General features: G+C 44.2%; 1 protein-coding gene across 2 annotated transcripts in view; it reads right to left on the bottom strand.

Moving 5' to 3' along the window:
• The window catches only part of MINDY3 (MINDY lysine 48 deubiquitinase 3), a 42,581-nt gene that overhangs the window by 2,026 nt on the left and 21,968 nt on the right, over nt 1-18,587 (bottom strand). For both annotated transcript variants that reach the window (XM_081882280.1, XM_081882281.1), the window contains 6 exons: nt 17,317-17,387; nt 15,698-15,778; nt 2,313-2,385; nt 1,600-1,672; nt 654-741; nt 247-318 (listed from right to left, as the gene is read on the bottom strand). In XM_081882280.1, the coding sequence (XP_081738406.1) occupies nt 247-318; nt 654-741; nt 1,600-1,672; nt 2,313-2,385; nt 15,698-15,778; nt 17,317-17,387 (458 nt within the window). The remainder of the gene's footprint in view (nt 1-246; nt 319-653; nt 742-1,599; nt 1,673-2,312; nt 2,386-15,697; nt 15,779-17,316; nt 17,388-18,587) is intronic.

Genomic DNA, 18,587 nt, shown 5'->3' with positions numbered 1-18,587 from the left:
GTGGAGAGAACTGGTGACAAAACACTGACATTTCCAAATGCCTCCATAATCATTTGCATTTCCGTAGTTTTCTATTTGTTCTTTTTTTTCTAAGAACATGTGTCACCAGCCAAACGGCAAGTGGTGGTTTTATCACACTGTGGACTGTCCACTTAGAAATAGGCTGAACCCAACTTATTTCCATGGAATATCTGCTATAACATGCAGCTGCCTAATTAGGTGTATGAGAAGTCACTGCTGCCATACCTTTTCATTGTAATTAGATTGCTTCAATCCATTGTAGTGGTATACAGTGAATGATTCTTGAACCTTGGACTCCTAAGAGAACACACAAGACAGTTACTTTCAAGTCATAGGTTAACATCATTGAAGGTATTTGTTCCCTTTCTCCACTTTGAATGAAACAAGAAACTATAGTTAATGGGAGAGTTCCTGGTTTCTTTGCTGGCTTATGAAGGGAGGACTGAAGCAGCTGCATGAAGAGGCTGCATGCATGGATATATGGATCATTCCTAGCTTGACTTATTAAGCCAAGATACGATCATCCAAATGCAGCCATAATGTATATTAACTACAGAAAGGTGAATGCATCACTGACCCCCATTTGTTTAAAAATGCCCTATTGCAAGAATAGAAAGAAGGGGTTACATTACCTGTTCAGGGAAAAATTCTTGAAGAAAGGGACCTAGTAATATGATTCCTAGTCCTTCTGGATCTAATTTCGTTTTCATGAGATTTACACTAAGATAAGATGAACAACACAAAAATATCAGTGTGGTGCATTCATATTCTTGCATGACTAAGCTCTATGGTTCTACAACACTTTTAAATGCCAAAAACAATCAGGCTGTTGTATTTAGAATCCTAATAGCAATTGCAAAAGAATGGCATCTGGTTGCCAAATAAGAGAGTTATTTTTAAACCAAAGTAATCTTATTTAAAATCAATGTAGCAACAACAATTGACACACTACGCCTTATTAGGTAAATCTTTCAGAAAAAGTACACTGTCTTAATTCCTTGGATTTTGTAGCAGCAGAAGAGAGTGAAGATAAGTCTTGAGCATTAACACACACATCGTCTTTCTAACTGTCCTGAGAAGACCCACCCTTGTTTTATCTATTTGACAGGCCACGATGAACAGAATTCAGCATGTAGAGATGGGGGATTTGTAGCCCTCTAGATGTTGCTAGACTACAGCTCCTGTCATCACTAACAACTGACCATTATGGCTGAGGCCAGTGAGAGTCCAACAGCACAGAGGGCTGCAAGTTCCCCATCCCTGCACTAAAATAGACTGAGGAAAGAACGCTGTATTTACATAGTACATAGTACATTTTACATTTATCTTTGATACAATGTTACATTCATGCTGAGAAGGAAATAACCAAGCATTTCTCCATTCATGTGAATGAAAATCTCTCTCTCTAAAACTAGCCTTGAATTTGTATGTAAGCACCTTGCTCCTTACAAGTACAGCTGATACGTATTGAATTAGTTGTGTGCGCTGTAGCAAAAAACAACCACCATTTAGGTGGAATTTCATCCTGGCAAAGGTTTTCTAAACAGTGTTCTAAAACAGCTGCCAATTTGTGCTTACTATTCAGGATCTGATACAAGGTCCAAAGCCTTCATTACATCTTCTAGAAGACTGTCTGGTATAAAACCATTATCTGAAAAAATAAGGAAATGTCATTAGCATGAACTAGCAGGTGTCCAAGAATTAAAAATATTTATATGGGCTGATTAATACTGCCTCTTCTGAAATGGGAAGTAATGTGCATCTCTCTAAATATAGATATGAAAAAGCAGACTTTGAAAATGCAATTTCTAATGATTTTCAGGGCATTGTAACTTGCAGTTGCAATTTTAACCAAGCATAACAATGCATTTACTTTTAGAATGAGAGAACTGCGTTCCTGCAAGAGAGCGTATCAAACAATGCAAAGTTTCATTTAATGAGCCAAGCTATACCAGTGCCAAACACCATAAGAAATGAGAAAGCGTGAATATAACTCATGCAATTTATATTCTCTGTGGAGTAAAAGGGATAACTGATAGTATCTGAATGCTTTTAAAGCATTATTTTTACTGTCATTTGAAAACATATTGTGAACTTGTCAGAGAGTGCTTTTTTCTATCATCATGTCACAATGCATACTCTTCTACTGGTCACTAAGAACAAGAATTTCTCTATTTTATGCCTACTTTAAATCATCCGATGGTCCTAATTTGGCACCTTAACATTTAAGAGTGAACTCATTTGCATTTGGTTACAAGTAAGCATACATAGGATCATACTACATATCTTACCTTCAGGGTCATACGTTTGAAAGACTCGTCTGGCTTGTTCTGAGGGAGCTTCAGGAGCAACAAGAGCTAAATCCTTAAGAGAGAATTCCACAAGATTAAATACATCACTGGAAAAATGATGAAAAGCAATAAACACAAACAATGAAATGCAGAATGTCATCTTCATAAATGAAACATCTAGGAAAGTGAGGCATATGTTTGTTTGTTTGTTTGTTTGTTTGTTTGTTTGTTTGTTTTAGTACTAATAGAAAATCGTAATTAATAATCAACCCTAGTGAACAGTAGGACCAAGCCATAGTAGTAGTAAAAGATGTTGCAGTAAGTGAAAGGCCAAAATGGTTCACTTCAGACACAATAGCAAACAATAGTTAAGAAAGCTCTATTGCAGTTTTAAATCATGTCCTAGTTGATAAATATAGTGACTGTCAGGGTTTCTGGGAGAAGTGAGGAGATGGCAGAGGAGACGGAAAGCGAGTGGGAGGAGGGAGAGAGAGACGAGGAAGAAGATGACGGAATTCGAAGGGAATCTATGAGCCTAAGCAGTGAGTCAGAGGATTCCCAAAAGGGAGCTAGCATGATCAGGCGAAAAGCAGGAGAAGAGAGAAGCTGTGAAAAGTCAGGAAAGGAGGGGAGAAAGCCCAGTGAAGCACAGACGCTGTCAGAGGGGTCTCAGCCGGAACGGAGTAAAGGGGGTGGAGTTGTCAGCCTCTCGGAGGGAGGAGGAACAGGAAAAAACAGAGAGAGGGGGTTGGAGCAAGGTGTTCAGCCGGAAAGGGTAGAGAGTGGAACAGGGGGCAGTATAGAGGACGAAGGAAAGGTCAAAAGCAACGTACGCGCGCCAAGTTCAAACATAGAGGCGCGCGGAAGTGGGGAAAGCTCAGAGGAGGAGCCCGGCCCCAAAGCCAGAAGGAGGGGGCAGGAGGCGGCAGAGGATTCAGCCTCAGGCGAATCCCGGAAAGAGAGAACCCAGGGGGGCAGAAAGACCCTGCGGAAAAGAAAGGAGAGGAAGAGGTGGTCTAGAGCCAGGCTATTAAGTTGGTGTGGAGGAGGGGAGGAGTCAGAGGGGGACTTCGGCGGTCTAACGTGACAGACGTACAGCCACAATGCTGAACTGTGAAAGAAGCAATTATCTTCAATAAACTTTTCCTGTAAGTAAACTATAACGGAGTAGGGTCTCTCGTGAGCTGGGACCCACCTGGGTGGCTGTGACAGAAAGTCCCCCTCCCTCTGAAAGCAAAAATTTTTTTTTTTGCGAAGCTCACGAACGGGGCAGCCATGAGTGCTGAGGAACAGCTGGCTGCACTCCGGGATCAGATTACCACTCTCACAACGGCAGTCATTGCTTCGCAGAAGAAGAATGCTGACTTGGAGAAAGCGTGCCAGGATTTGCAAGCAAGGTGGGAAAATGCGGACAAGGCGGGGACCCCGGGCTCCAGAGCGGAGGGCATTGCGCTTGGAAGGAGGGGGGGTGCCCTAGTTTCGCATTTTAATGGCAACTTGCAAGACTATCCCAACTTCAGGGCAGATGTCGTGTATGCACTGCATTTACTCCGTCATGATTTTAGAGATGAGGAGGAGAGAGTGGGATTTATTGTTTCGCACCTGCATGGGGAGGCCAGGGCTTGGCTACGCAATCTGTGGCGCGAAGATGGACCAGCCCGTCGCAATGCAGATGCGTTTATCAAGGCAATGGATGCTTGTTTTCAATCCTCTGTGGATAAGGACATTGCGCGCCGGCAGATGCACGGGCTGAGGCAGGGGAGAGCCACTGTACGCCAATATCATTCTAAATTTTTTGCATTGCTCACCGCCTTAGATTGGCCGAAGGACAGTCTACCGGTCAGGGATCTTTTTTGGGAGGGATTGAGCCCCTCCGTCAAGGATGAGATCGCAAGGGGGGACAGACCCCAGACCCTGGAAGACGTGGTGCAACGGGCTTTGGCTATAGGAATTCGACATGAGGGACGTCCGTGGCACGAGGAGGGGGGGCCCCAAGCGCGCGCGCAAGCAAAAGCTCTCCCTTTTGTGCACAGGGATTTCAGCCGTGCGCACCCCTCACCAATGGGGAAGGAAGGCGAAGAGCCAATGGAGATTGGTGGTGCTAGGGCTCAAAAGCCATCCCAGAGCCCCATCCCTGCTGCAGCCAAAGCGAAGCCTCCTAGAGGGACCAGGAAGTGTTACATCTGCGACAGTGCACACCATATGGCGAAAGAGTGCCCCCAGAGGCTCCAGAAGCACACTGCAGCACTAGCAACTGTGACAGCAGAGGTGCAATCAGAGGAGCAGCTTCAGGGAAACTGCAGTGCCTGGCTGGAAGCAGAGCTACTGGGGCTCAGCCAGGCGGATCTGTAGAGAAGTCCCCAGCATCCTTGCAGCGCATGGACCCTTTACCTCCCAAACCAGCAGTTTTACTCACAGCAACACTCCAGCTGCCTGATGGGCGACTTCTCGAGGTTCCAACAACCATCGATTCGGGAAGCAACGCCGATTTCGTGGGATTAGAGTTCGTCAAGCAGCATAACATAGCGCTCCTGCCTGCAACGACGCCTCTGAACGTGGTCACGGTAGACGGCAGGAAGTTGCTGGGGGGGCAAGTGGTGCAGCAAACCCCTCCCATGATGATGCAAATTGGAGACCATCGAGAGCTTATTAGTTTCAATGTCACCCACTTATCGGACACGCCCATCGTGTTGGGCATGAGTTGGCTGGACAGGCACAGTCCCGCGGTTGCTTGGTACCAGAGGCAGATCACCTTTTGTTCATCGTATTGCGCCCAGAATTGCATCCAAACCGATCAAGGAGGAGAAGCCGAACAGCAGCTGCATCTGAGTATGGTGCAAGCGGTTCCTCACAAGTACGCGGAGTTCTTGGAGGTTTTCTGCGAAAAGGAAGCTGACAAATTGCCGCCTCACAGACCTTACGACTGCGCGATTGACTTAGTGCCAGGCGCGCAGTTGCCAACTGCCAAGCTGTACTCCATGTCGGAAGACGAGCTGCAAGAGCTTCGGGAGTTCATAGAACACAACCTCAAGCGCGGATTCATCCAGGAATCTAAAGCAGCGGGAGGCAGTCCTGTTTTCTTTGTGAAAAAGAAAGACACGCCCCAGAAGAGGCTCATTGTGGACTACCGGTTCATAAACAGACTAACTAAGCCCAAGGCCTTCCCCATGCCCAAAATTGACGACCTTTTGGCTACAGTCAGGAGGGGGAAGATTTTTACCAAGCTGGATTTACGTGGAGCTTACAACCTCATCCGCATCAGGAAGGGCGACGAGTGGAAGACGGCCATGTTCACTCCTTTGGGCACGTACGAATACAGAGTTATGCCCTTCGGTCTACAAAATGGCAGCCATGTTTTCCAAGCATTCATGCATCACGTCCTGGCAGGTCTCCTCTACAAGAAGTGTGTCTGTTTTCTCGACGATATCCTGATTTTCTCGGAATCGCCAGAGGATCACGATAAGGACGTGAAGGAAGTTCTGCAGAGGCTGAAGGAACACAGGCTGTACGCCAAGTTGGAGAAGTGCCAGTTTGATGTGAGAGAGGTAGATTTCCTTGGCTACAAGCTGTCCGACGAGGGACTGGCCATGGACAAGACTAAAGTCCAAGCGCTGTTGGACTGGAAGAGCCCTCGAAATCGGAAGGAGGTCCAGAGGTTCATCGGCTTTGCCAATTTTTATCGCAAGTTTATTAAAGGTTTTGCAAACGCGACGGCGGCAATCACTGACACCCTCAGTTCCAAGAAGAAGAAGTTCGTCTGGACCGAACAAGCAGAGCGATCCTTTCGGAAGCTTAAAAGCCTTTTCGCCTCCGAGGAGCAGCTGCTGCACGTGAATCCTGGCAGGCCCATGCGGGTAGAGACAGATGCATCAGACAGAGCAGTTGGGGCCGTCCTCTTGCAAGAGGATTCGCAAGGCAACTGGAGACCGGGTGCATTCTACTCCCGGAAGCTCAGCAAGACGGAGCGCAACTACACCATATGGGACAGGGAGTTGTTGGCCATTCATGCAGCTTTCAAAGCGTGGCGACACTTCTTGATAGGAGCCAAGCACACGGTGCAGGTCCGCACGGATCACAAGAACTTGGAGTATTGGCGGACGGCTAAATTGCAAACCCAACGACACATGCGCTGGGCGGAATTCTTTGCGGATTTCGATTTCAAAATAGAATACATCCCTGGAGACTCCAATGTTATAGCAGACGCGCTGTCCTGAAAGCCTCAATACCTGGAGGAAGTAGCTCCAATCGCAGCAAAGTACATTTTCGCACCGCAGGCGTGGACGTGCGCTACCATCGCAGTCGACCTGGACGCGGTGCGACGCGCGCTGCAAGAGGATCAGTTTGCACAATCCAAGATGGAGGAGCTCCGCAGAGGGTCGCCTGACAACAATGAGTTTCAGTTGCAGGATGGACTTTTGACTCGCAAGGGCGCCCTTTACGTGCCCACCGACGAGCTTCGCGCCACGGTTTTGCAACAATTGCACGATGCCCCGAGTGCGGGCCATTTCGGCAAAGAGAAGACGATGGAGTTGGTGGCAAGGAACTTTTGGTGGCCCCAGATGAGAGGAGAGGTGGCGGACTACGTAGCCAGGTGCGATATCTGCCAGAGGTCCAAACCAGTGCATCAGAAGCAGGCGGGATTGTTAGAACCGCTGGAGACACCGCAGCAACCGTGGGAGAGGGTAGCGTTGGACTTTGTTACAGACCTGCCCAGCTCCAGAGGTAAGACGGCGGTGTTAGTGGTTGTGGACTTGTTCACCAAGATGGCGCACTTCATTCCTTGTGCCAAGGTGGCGACGGCAGAACAGACCGCAAAGCTCTTCATCGATCACGTCTTCAGAGTGCATGGACTACCGCAGTCCGTCTTGTCCGACAGGGGGCGCCAATTTGTTTCCACTTTCTGGCGGAAGCTTCTGGGCATCTTGCACGTCAAGATCAACCTGACGTCGGCGAGGCATCCACAGACCAACGGTCAAGCGGAGAGGGTCAACGCGATCATGCAGCAGTACCTACGGTGTTACGCCAACCAGCGACCCGCGGCGTGGGTGGACTACCTGCCGATGGCTGAGTTCGCCTACAACAACACGAAGCACGCATCCACCGGGGTGACGCCTTTCTTCGCGAACTATGGACGTCATCCCAGAACCTTCCCGAGCTTTACAGCACCTGAAGGGGGGGGACCTCAAAATGCCGACCAGTTTGCAGCAGAGTTGCAAGAGGTGCACGAGGAGCTGCGGAGACATTTGGAGCTGGCAAAGCAGGCGTATAAGGTGCAAGCCGATAAACACAGAAGGGCGGGGGAAGACATTCAGGTTGGGGACTGGGTATGGTTAGCAGCCCACGCGATGCCGGCCAGGTCGTTGGCCAAAAAGAAGTTAGAACACAGGCAGCTAGGACCATATCAAGTTGAGGCTAAGATCAATCCGGTGGCTTTTCGCCTAGCCCTTCCGGAGGGCTCCAGGGTGCACCCGGTCTTTCATAGGTCGGTGCTCACTCCCTACAAAGCCCCACACAGGTTTCAAGAGTCAGGAGCACCTCCAGAGCCACGTAGAAGGGCGCCTGAGGGAGGGGAGTCGCCAAGACCAGAACCTCTTAATGAGGTCACAGAGATACTGGATTCACGATGGGGGGAGGAGGGAGTTGAATATTTTCTCGCCAGGGAAGGCACTCCAGTCTCTGCAAATAGCTGGGTGCCGGGTTACGCTTTGGACGAACCCCTGTTGAAGGAGGAGTTTCATGCAATTTTTCCGCACAAACCCATGCCCGAGGAGTATTTTGATGATTGGCTTTTCACGCCCACTTTGTCGGGCAGCACGTTCGGGGGTTTCTCCTCGCCCGAGGGCTCTACGCCCAAAACAAGCCCGACCAGGGATCCCCGCCTGGGGGGGGGAGAGACAAACCCTTATTGGTGGGTGGATCAGCCAAGGGAGGTATGGAGTCAGAGGTGGATGATAGGTCCTTGGCAGGCAGCGCCAGGAGAAGCAGTGAGGGAGGAAGAGACTGTGATGCCTTCAGGGGGGGAACCCGAGTTCGAACACACGTATACGGAGCTGCCAGAGGAGAAGATTGACGTGGACACCCGGTATCCTGAACCGACCCAGGAAGAACCACATTTCCCTCAACCTGCACCCAGCGACCGGGAGGGGGGAAGGGGGGGCTTCGAGGGGGGGATGGATGTCAGGGTTTCTGGGAGAAGTGAGGAGATGGCAGAGGAGACGGAAAGCGAGTGGGAGGAGGGAGAGAGAGACGAGGAAGAAGATGACGGAATTCGAAGGGAATCTATGAGCCTAAGCAGTGAGTCAGAGGATTCCCAAAAGGGAGCTAGCATGATCAGGCGAAAAGCAGGAGAAGAGAGAAGCTGTGAAAAGTCAGGAAAGGAGGGGAGAAAGCCCAGTGAAGCACAGACGCTGTCAGAGGGGTCTCAGCCGGAACGGAGTAAAGGGGGTGGAGTTGTCAGCCTCTCGGAGGGAGGAGGAACAGGAAAAAACAGAGAGAGGGGGTTGGAGCAAGGTGTTCAGCCGGAAAGGGTAGAGAGTGGAACAGGGGGCAGTATAGAGGACGAAGGAAAGGTCAAAAGCAACGTACGCGCGCCAAGTTCAAACATAGAGGCGCGCGGAAGTGGGGAAAGCTCAGAGGAGGAGCCCGGCCCCAAAGCCAGAAGGAGGGGGCAGGAGGCGGCAGAGGATTCAGCCTCAGGCGAATCCCGGAAAGAGAGAACCCAGGGGGGCAGAAAGACCCTGCGGAAAAGAAAGGAGAGGAAGAGGTGGTCTAGAGCCAGGCTATTAAGTTGGTGTGGAGGAGGGGAGGAGTCAGAGGGGGACTTCGGCGGTCTAACGTGACAGACGTACAGCCACAATGCTGAACTGTGAAAGAAGCAATTATCTTCAATAAACTTTTCCTGTAAGTAAACTATAACGGAGTAGGGTCTCTCGTGAGCTGGGACCCACCTGGGTGGCTGTGACAGTGACAAACAAAAATCACAAATCATAATTTGAAATAACTTTGCAGAAACATTGTTTGGCACAGTATCAATCGACAAACCATAATTGTGGCTGTTTCTTTACCATCAGGGCTGAATGCATGTACAGACTAGTGTGCTGAGTGGATAAGCAGTTCTAAAGCATGGCTTGCCATCTAGATCAGGGGTCAGCAAACTTTCAGCAGGGGGCCAGTCCACTGTCCCTCAGACCTTGTGGGGGGCCGGACACACACACACACACACACACACACACACACACACACACACACTCTCTCTCTCTCTCTCTCTCATCTATCTATCTATCTATCTATCTATGAATTCCTATGCCCCACAAATAACTCATAGATGCATTTTAAATAAAAGCACACATTCTACTCATGTAGAAACACCAGGCAGGCCCCACAAATAACCCAGAGAGGCATTTTAAATAAAAGGACACATTCTACTCATGTAAAAACATGCTGATTCCCAGACCGTCCGCGGGCCAGATTTAGAAGGCGATTGGGCCGCATCCAGCCCCCGGGCCTTAGTTTGCCTACCCATGATGTAGATTGTTATTAGTGCAAACTATGGTGTGACACTGAGTTACTGTATGTTTTCAGCACCAAAAACAGTGCATAAAGGGACTTCCTGGATTATACAAAACAATAAAGAAAGCAATGATTACATATCTCACAAAGCAGTGCACACACCCACACATAAAAAGTACTGCTATTTCAATTTTAGGCCTAGGGTCACTCAAATTAGAGCGCTTTGGATTTTTTTCAATCAAACAGTTCTCATGAGTTGAATGGTTAGCTGCTCCTTTTCTCCCAATTCCTTCCCCTTCCCCCTCCTTTTCTCTATTCCCACTGCTAAATTTCAGTAGTTGTTATAAGCATTATGATGGGCAAAGAGGGAAAGTATAATTATTTCTTCCCAATCCTAAACCGATAATTGAGATAGAGAAAGAAGCAGCAAAGGTCTGGGGATGGTAGCTACTCCAAGAAAACACTGGGGCAGGTCTAGGAAAGAAGTAGACCTGGCAGTGATCCTTGCTCTGTCAAAAGCAACAGCCTCAGTGATTTATGGGGTAAGCGGGTAGCTCAACAAAAAGGCTCTACCACACTTCCTTGTCTTATTATGGAGGCTCTTGCTGCAGATACAAGTGGAGCAGGCTGCTTCTGCAATCCTGTCTTATGCTATGCTTAGTCTGCACCAAACCTGCTCCACACCCCAATCAAAAAGTACAGCTTTAGTTTTTGCAACATTTGTATTTTGTAAAAAGCAAGCAATTCATTCACTTTGGGCAGCAACACTTATTTAAAAAACAAAATATCCCAAAAATGAACTTCATCTGCCAAGCATTTACAACTTCTGCCAAACACAAGCACCCAGACCTTGCAAAACTGTTGTCTAACAACATCCCAACCCCCAAATCTTCCATAGAAGGAAATCCTATCAGTAGTTTACCAAGCATTGTTCAAGTACACCATGTCCTAAAGGCAAAGAGGTTCATGTTTTACCCTTTGGACTTTGTAATATTCCTGCCCAAAACCATTTTGGTGTATTTTTAAATGCTATTCTGATAACACAAATTTATTTGAGAATCTCATGTTTACCCTTAGAGGCAAACACACACCGTTAGTACATTGTGAAAAAATCTCAGTCGCTTTTGTTCTCAAAAATCAAAAACAGCACATACAATCTCTGTAATAACTGCAGAGCTGATAAACATCATTTAAAAAAATACATCACTGATTTTTTTTAACTTTCTAAATACCATTGCTCTAAAAACAGTACATAGCTGTGGACAGATGCTGTCATTAAGCTAGCTAAAAGACAAGTCATATTAAGCTTAAATACCCTAAGAAGGGACGCGGGTGGCGCTGTGGGTAAAACCTCAGCGCCTAGGACTTGCCGATTGTATGGTCGGCGGTTCAAATCCCTGCGGTGGGGTGAGCTCCCGTCGTTCGGTCCCAGCTCCTGCCCACCTAGCAGTTCAAAAGCACCCTTAACTGCAAGTAGATAAATAGGTACTGCTTTATAGCGGGAAGGTAAATGGCGTTTCCGTGCGCTGTGCTGGTGCAGGCTCGCCAGAGCAGCCTTGTCACACTGGCCACGTGACCCGGAAGTGTCTCCGGACAGCGCTGGCCCCCGGCCTCTTAAGCGAGATGGGCGCGCAATCCCAGAGTCGGTCACGACTGGCCCGTACGGGCAGGGGTACCTTTACCGTTTTACCCTAAGAAGCAACAATATGGGCATAGACTAGCAGAGAGGTTTTCAACCTTTTGGGGTCCACCTCTCCCTTGACCAACTACATTCTTTCTGTGGCACCCAGTGGGGCTCAGGAGCCCAGTTATGCTACCCCTTGCCTGCAAAGCAGCCTATCACACTTTTTCCAACAGCCTCCTCTCCTTGGGAGTCTTCTAGGCAGCTGCTGCTGCTGCCCGCCCCAAAGAGAGATGCATTCGCCTTATAGCCAGTGCTGCTGCAACAAACGGCTGTGCAAGCCTTTGGGAGGCAGAGACATGAGAGGGCATCAGAGGAAAGAGGGACAGAGGCCAGTGTTGCCTGCAGCACCCCTGACCATCATTCAAGGCACCCCAGGGTGCCATAGCACTCTGGCTGTAAACCACTGGAGTAGCAGACTGCTTAAAATTCTTAAGATCCAGAACCATTTAGGACCAATGTCTGTCAGCTGCTCACTCTACCCTCACCACAGAGTCTTCCACCTACATCCTAAATCTGAATTAGGCAGGGATGGTAGAACAATTGTGACAGCAACATAGAATCATAAAATTGCAGAGCTGGAAGGAACCATGAGGGTCATCTAGTCTAACCCCTTTTGCCCAATGTGGAGCTCATACCTACAACCCTGAGATTAAGAGTCTCATGCTCTACCGACTGAGCTGTACAGAGGTACAAGATACTGCACAAGTTGTAAGACTTTCCAACTTCAGCAGAGCTAATGTTATACCAGAGTCATCACGAGGCTGAAAAATTATACTTAAATTACAGCTTGCTTTCCAATAAAACTTAAGGCATGAAGATCACATCCACTGATTTTGCTTTAAGCAGGTGCTACTCCCAACAGGAGGGCTCCTAAACCATTTGATGCAGTTCTAAAGAAGCAAATATTTTCACAAATTATAGCATGTTTTCATTTTGTACAAATTACTATTCATTGTTTACTGGATTTTCTGGAGGACACAGGAACACAGCATTAATTTTATTATCAATTTGCTAAGTTCTTATTCTTCTGTTGGCTTAAAGTAGGTTACAAATTTAAAACAACAATAACATGTAAAGATAACGATGTCAGTAAATGCATACTTTTGCATTATAAAAGTTGCATCGTAACAGTATTTAACAATTACATTATGCTACACTCAAGGCACAGTAGCTCAAATTGGTTATACATGTATAATATATACTTCTTCAAATACACTAGTGACTTATGACATCTTGACTATTAATTTAAAACTCATGCATTTATTTATGGGCTTAGCTCATGGTCATCAGATATCAGTGTTAGTGGTTTGCTAGATTGTCCTTGATTCAGCAAAGGTGAGACATGTGTGGGTCATCATTCTTAATTGCGACTTATGCATGAAAAAGGATGCTGGAAACATTCTGGGCAATATCCAAGTTGCTCAATCCCATAGTAGACCATGGAAATTAATATTACTTAAGTCCATTGATTTCATTGGATTGGACTCTGTTTACACCAAGTTTCAGAACAAAATCAAGATATTTTTATCTGAAAGTATTTTGCCTGATGTGTAAAACTGAGCTTCCAAAATTCATGACTTCCTCCTCCCAAAGTAGCACTGATCTAATCTAGTGCTAACAAACAAGAGAAAGATTCAGCAATTCTGAATGTATTGGTGTGTCTTGGCAGTAAGATTTAAAGAGTCTTTAGAATGGTCTTACACATCCTTCTTGTTTGGAACTGCTGTCTTAAGGAAAAATCAAAAGCATTCAATATGTGTATATACAAAGATCTTCATCTCCACACAAAGGAGACAATTAAGAGAATGCAAAACAAGCTTATCACAGCTTCAAAGAGGAGTATGAAATGGATTTGCAAGGGTATTAATTGCACTTGTAAAGAATGAAACTGAATGCTGTATCCAAGGTTATATGCTGTGTAGGTGGGCAGGCAGCAGCTGTCACATGCATTACTGTTTGCGCAATAATCAAATAGCTAACAGAAGACAAACTGATTTTAGTAAAGCTTTGTCATCCATGTAATTGTATCAGTGCCGACATTACTATTAGACGTATGTTAAGGTATTTAAACCTCAGCTGGAAAGCACGCAGCAGGCAACACAAATCCAAATTAAAGTCCAAAGACTAATGCTTCATTCACACTCAGGAGTACGGTGGGATCTGAACAGCTTTGTCAAGTATTTGCTACCACTTGCAGCATCTTATGCTGCATTAGATGCTATACCAGACACCAACCAAGTTAATTTTTGAGATGGGTAGCAGAGCTACAGTGTGCACATGAAAAGAACACATAGTTCTTTGGATCCTAACCATATATACAGTAATGAATCTACAGAGACCAGAGAAGGACACAACCACCTCCATTTTCAAGTGGTAGAGTCTCAAAAAAAAAAAGAGAGTGTATCACAAGCCTTTTCTCTTTCTATAGATTGACTCTTATTTAAATAAGCTAAAAAATACAGACTAGTCATAGATATGAAGTGGTATTCAGTAATTAGTTAATATACAATGCATTGCAATGTAATTCAAGAACTATGAGATATATGCCTAAACACCACAAATAAAACCCATTTTAGAACTGTGCTTTTGTTGTTGTTTTTTGCTCTTCAGTTAAAATGCTTCCAGGCACTGAATTATGTTAAAATAGAATGTGCCAATTTGTATTGTTGTTATTTTTCTGGGAGTGCCTTATGTCTCTTCTATGAAGTTGCATTTCTTACAAAAGAGAATTGGATTCTGCATAACTGATTTCAGCACTCTATTTTTTTTGCTAACTAAACTTGTCAGCATAGACTTTAAATATGGTAGTCCGAAAGGTCACTGTTCATGGCTGAATGTAGACCATTAAAAGGTAATTGTATATACCTCTAGGTGGTAGAACAAATTATTTCCTTTAGGGGAGGGGTCTATCAGCTTTTCTTCAAAATTTTAGCAGCAAAGTGTAAAATCACAGAAAAATGTTTTTTATGTTATGTAGGCATAGAACACTAATGTGCAGAAATACAAATATTAAAAAGTATGAGAAATCATGTTTTATAACTAAAGATATACTAATCTTTCTTCATATTACAGTCTCTTTAAAATTACAGGGTCAAGCAATGTAATCATTAACATCAAACACTGAAGTTAACCATTAGAATGTTTCTGTGCTGCCTTTGTTTTACCTCCAATATTAACATGATCTTACAGATTACTGCAACAAAGTACTATGAGCCAATAACAATGTACTTAGATCTTATTAACTGTTGTCTGAAAACAACATGCCCATTATCAGCTTTGACTAAAAAATGTGCAACATCTCCAGTGCTAAAAAAATAATTAAAGTTTCTTTGGTCCTCTTGCAAGTTTGGGAGCACTCTGAGACAAGCGCACACACATCCTTCTTAGTCAGGCATAGGCAAACTCAGGCCCTCCAGATGTTTGGGACTACAATTCCCATCACCCCTGAACACTGGTCCTGTCAGCTAGGGATGATGGGAATTGTAGTCCCAAACATCTGGAGGGCCGGAGTTTGCCTATGTCTGTTCTTAGTATTAATAAATATTCCAACTATTATCTTGAATTCCCTAGCTTCCACCTCCCCAAATACCCCTGTTCTTGGATGCTTTCCTACATAGTCATTTTTTAAAAATCCACACAGATCCTGCAGTTTCACACTTATCCAGAAGTTAGCTGTAACACAGAATTCATGATGAATAACTCGTCTAAGTCCAGAAAGCAGGAGGAAAATGTCATCCTTTCCATTCACCAAAGATCAGTGGAATGCAGCTGCAGCACACCCCATCCCTTGTTTTGATGAAGTTTCAGGATCAGTCAGAGAAAAATGTATTACTTCCACACTTGGTAAGACATAGATTGCAATGCTCAATACATAGCTTTGCACAAATAGCCATGTATGGTAATAGTTTTAGCCAAGCAGAAGGGTCTTTGGGACTTGATTTCTAACTACTCAGAAAAACTCAGGAAGATGCTGAAGATGAGTTGTTTTCAACCATAATTCTGACTGAGTAGTTTGCTTAAGACATTCTCAGAAATCCAGTATGTTTTCATGTAACATGTATGCCAATAAATTATTTTAAACCTTCGGTGCTGTGTAAGAAGAGAATACTGTAGAAAATATTTGAACTGTAGACTTAAAATAAGATGTATTTGACCTAGGGTGATGAAATGAAACAAAAGAAAGGAATCCTACCTTGGCAAAAAAGACTGTGAGATGAGTTTCACTGCCAAGTATCCAAATAGGGAACTTTGGGGACTTCAAATAGGAGCCAACCTAAAATGAAAAGGAAAAATATGTAGCAAGTTCATAACCTAACACCATACAACATTTTGTCCTCAAATATTGCAGTGTACGCTGGGCTAACAGTACTCTGCAACAGAATAGCTCTGCACCCCAAGAAAATAAAAAACAGACATGGTTTGGCGAATTAAACCATCTATGGCCTTTTAAACTGTGTGTGGAGTATTGTTATTGTTTGTTACTGTTGAATGTCTTTTTGTATTTTAAACTGCCCTGTGATCCTCCAATGAGGGGTGGTATAGGAATTTAACAAATAATAATGCTGCTGCTTATTTTCTATTCCAAAATCCAGGTCAGGTTTCCCCATATGCATGAGGGAGCTTGGTATGAAAGGACTAAAAGAGGAGACGGTTACAAAAATTGGTGAAAGCTAGCTATGTACAGTATTCATCGCTGTGACCCCTGATTCCTAGATACTGTGTTTGGATCCTACTTTGCCAGACAAAACTGCACGTTGCAAGGTTCACTCTACCATTCTAATAGCCATCATCATGAACACCACCATCTTGATTAATAATAACAACCAACACGAAACTGAACACTTAAAAAAAAAAAAAAAAGTAAAACTGGCCACTGTCAGAACAGGATGCTGGATTAGATGGGCCACTGACTGGATTCAGAAGACGACTCGTATGTTAATTATCAGGATGAATTCTGTATTATAATGAATAGTGTACTTGCATGGTAACCGTAAATACATGTGTAAAAACTAAATTTAGGGTTCCAAAGTTTTATTGGTTTTTTATGCACGAAATAAGAAAGTTTCAGAACTGAACCAGTGCATGAGTGATCCTCAGAGGGACAAATCAGTGTGGATGCTTCAGTAACGTATCAAATATATTGGGTGTAATTCCTGCACCTGCAGGATTCCTATAGCTCTGTTTTCCCATCTTCCCCTGCTTACAAGGGCCCATTAAGAGTGAATGGTATGCTCAGAGCAAACTATTAATGGTTTGAAACAAAATTTATACTGAGGCAAGAGGGAAAGCTGGTGCAAATGGATCTTAACTACGCAAATAACTTTTCATAGGCAAGGGGAGGTGAGAAAACAGGCATTCATTGATCCTATGATAATTCTTAGGTGGACTAGATTGTGCCTTTTAGATTCTTGTGACAGGAGAGGGAAGCGAAAGACAGACATAACTTGTAACTCTGAATAAGCTAAGTTTCTTCATTGCTTACTCATTAGCAAGACATATGACTTTGCTGTTGCTAAAAAAAGGTGATTCTAAAAAAGTTTTTTAACTTGAGATTTGAAAAAATTAGATGACATATGCTTCATCTGTGATTTCTCTTCAACAGTTAAAGGCTGAAGTTGAAATATCAAGTTTTCAAAGGAATTTCTTTCTGGAGTTAACACCAGCCATGCTTTTACATAAGGAGCGATATCCAATTAAGTCATACTGATACAGAAATACCTACAGAAATAAATTGACTTCAATTATTTCAATGGGTCTACTCTTAAGTCTGAATAAGACAGCATATCACCCATGGACTTTGAACTATCTTACCTTACAGTATCTTAGAGATTCCATAAGTGTCAAAAAACCAACAGTTGCTTGTTTATGTATTCCAAGTAGTTCTGAAGAGAAATAAAACTCTGTATTAGATTGCAAAATTTGCGTCATGCTACATGGCATGGCACTATGGCCTACAATCAATCATGTAACAGAGCACATAAAAACTAGGCAGAGAAATAAGGGTGCAATCCTATTCCCCAAATCCTCTGACTGAATGGACCTTGGAAGTGACAAAACTACTGCCTGACTCATGGAGAGAAAATCATGTTGATGGAATGAGATATCCACCCCCAGAATGATGGTTGAAGGCAAGAGGCAGAGGCCAAAGTATAGTGGTGGAGGGGGGCATTCTTGGCCCAAGCCCCATTACAAATTTTCAAGAGTAACTTATCATGGAAATCAAGTCATAACAACAGAACAAAAAACTGATAAACACATACAATATAATAATTCTTTCTCTCTTTTGTTTACAAGACACTTTTTGTTTTAAACAAAGCAAATGATGCCAAATATATGATAAACTCTTAAAAGCAAACAATTCTAAGAACTAGAACATCCTTCTCAATGGGCTTTTTCTTTCCATTGCCAACTTGTCCTCTGCGCAGAAAATTTTGAAGAAAATTGGCTTGTAAAAAAGCCACTCTAAGAAAAACTGAAGACACAGTTGGTGTACTACAAATTTATCTGAACTCAAGAGCATGATGTTAACATATCAGAAAAATCTGCCCCAGACCTTCCTGCTTAACTTGAGGCAAACTCCTCCTTTCCCCCAGTCCTTTTTGCATTCTGTAAGGGAGAGTTATACAACATCTCAAGAAAGGTACACATATGTTGCCTGGACCAGTGGTTCCCCAAACCTCCCCCCTCCCACTATGAACCACCTGAAAATCAGTACTTTATTATTATTATTATTAATTATTTCTTTAATTGATTAATTAATCAAAATTGAGTGGGCTACTTTTTATGAAATAACAAATACAATATAACCACCAAACTTAGTTATTCTAGTTCTTAATCTGTCAAAGGAATTAATAAGGGATACCTCAGAGAAATTTGTGGGTGGTTAAGATATAAGAATATTCTTTGAACAGACAATAGGGAATGGAAATTGGCTATAGCTCTGGGGAAATTACTCATTATTTCAAAATGGGGGGGGGTATGAATGATAGAAAAGAAGAGGAAGTGCCAACATTTAGTGTGTTGGCAGAAGAAATTGAGATGTTTTTGAGTAAAGAACTGAATGATGTTGAGGAATGAATGTG

Source organism: Podarcis erhardii (assembly GCF_964252035.2).
Source record: "Podarcis erhardii genome assembly, chromosome: 12".
In the NCBI taxonomy this organism is placed as follows: Eukaryota; Metazoa; Chordata; class Lepidosauria; order Squamata; family Lacertidae; genus Podarcis; species Podarcis erhardii.
Note: the sequence above shows the minus strand (reverse complement) of the source record. Positions and strands in the feature narration are given on the sequence as shown.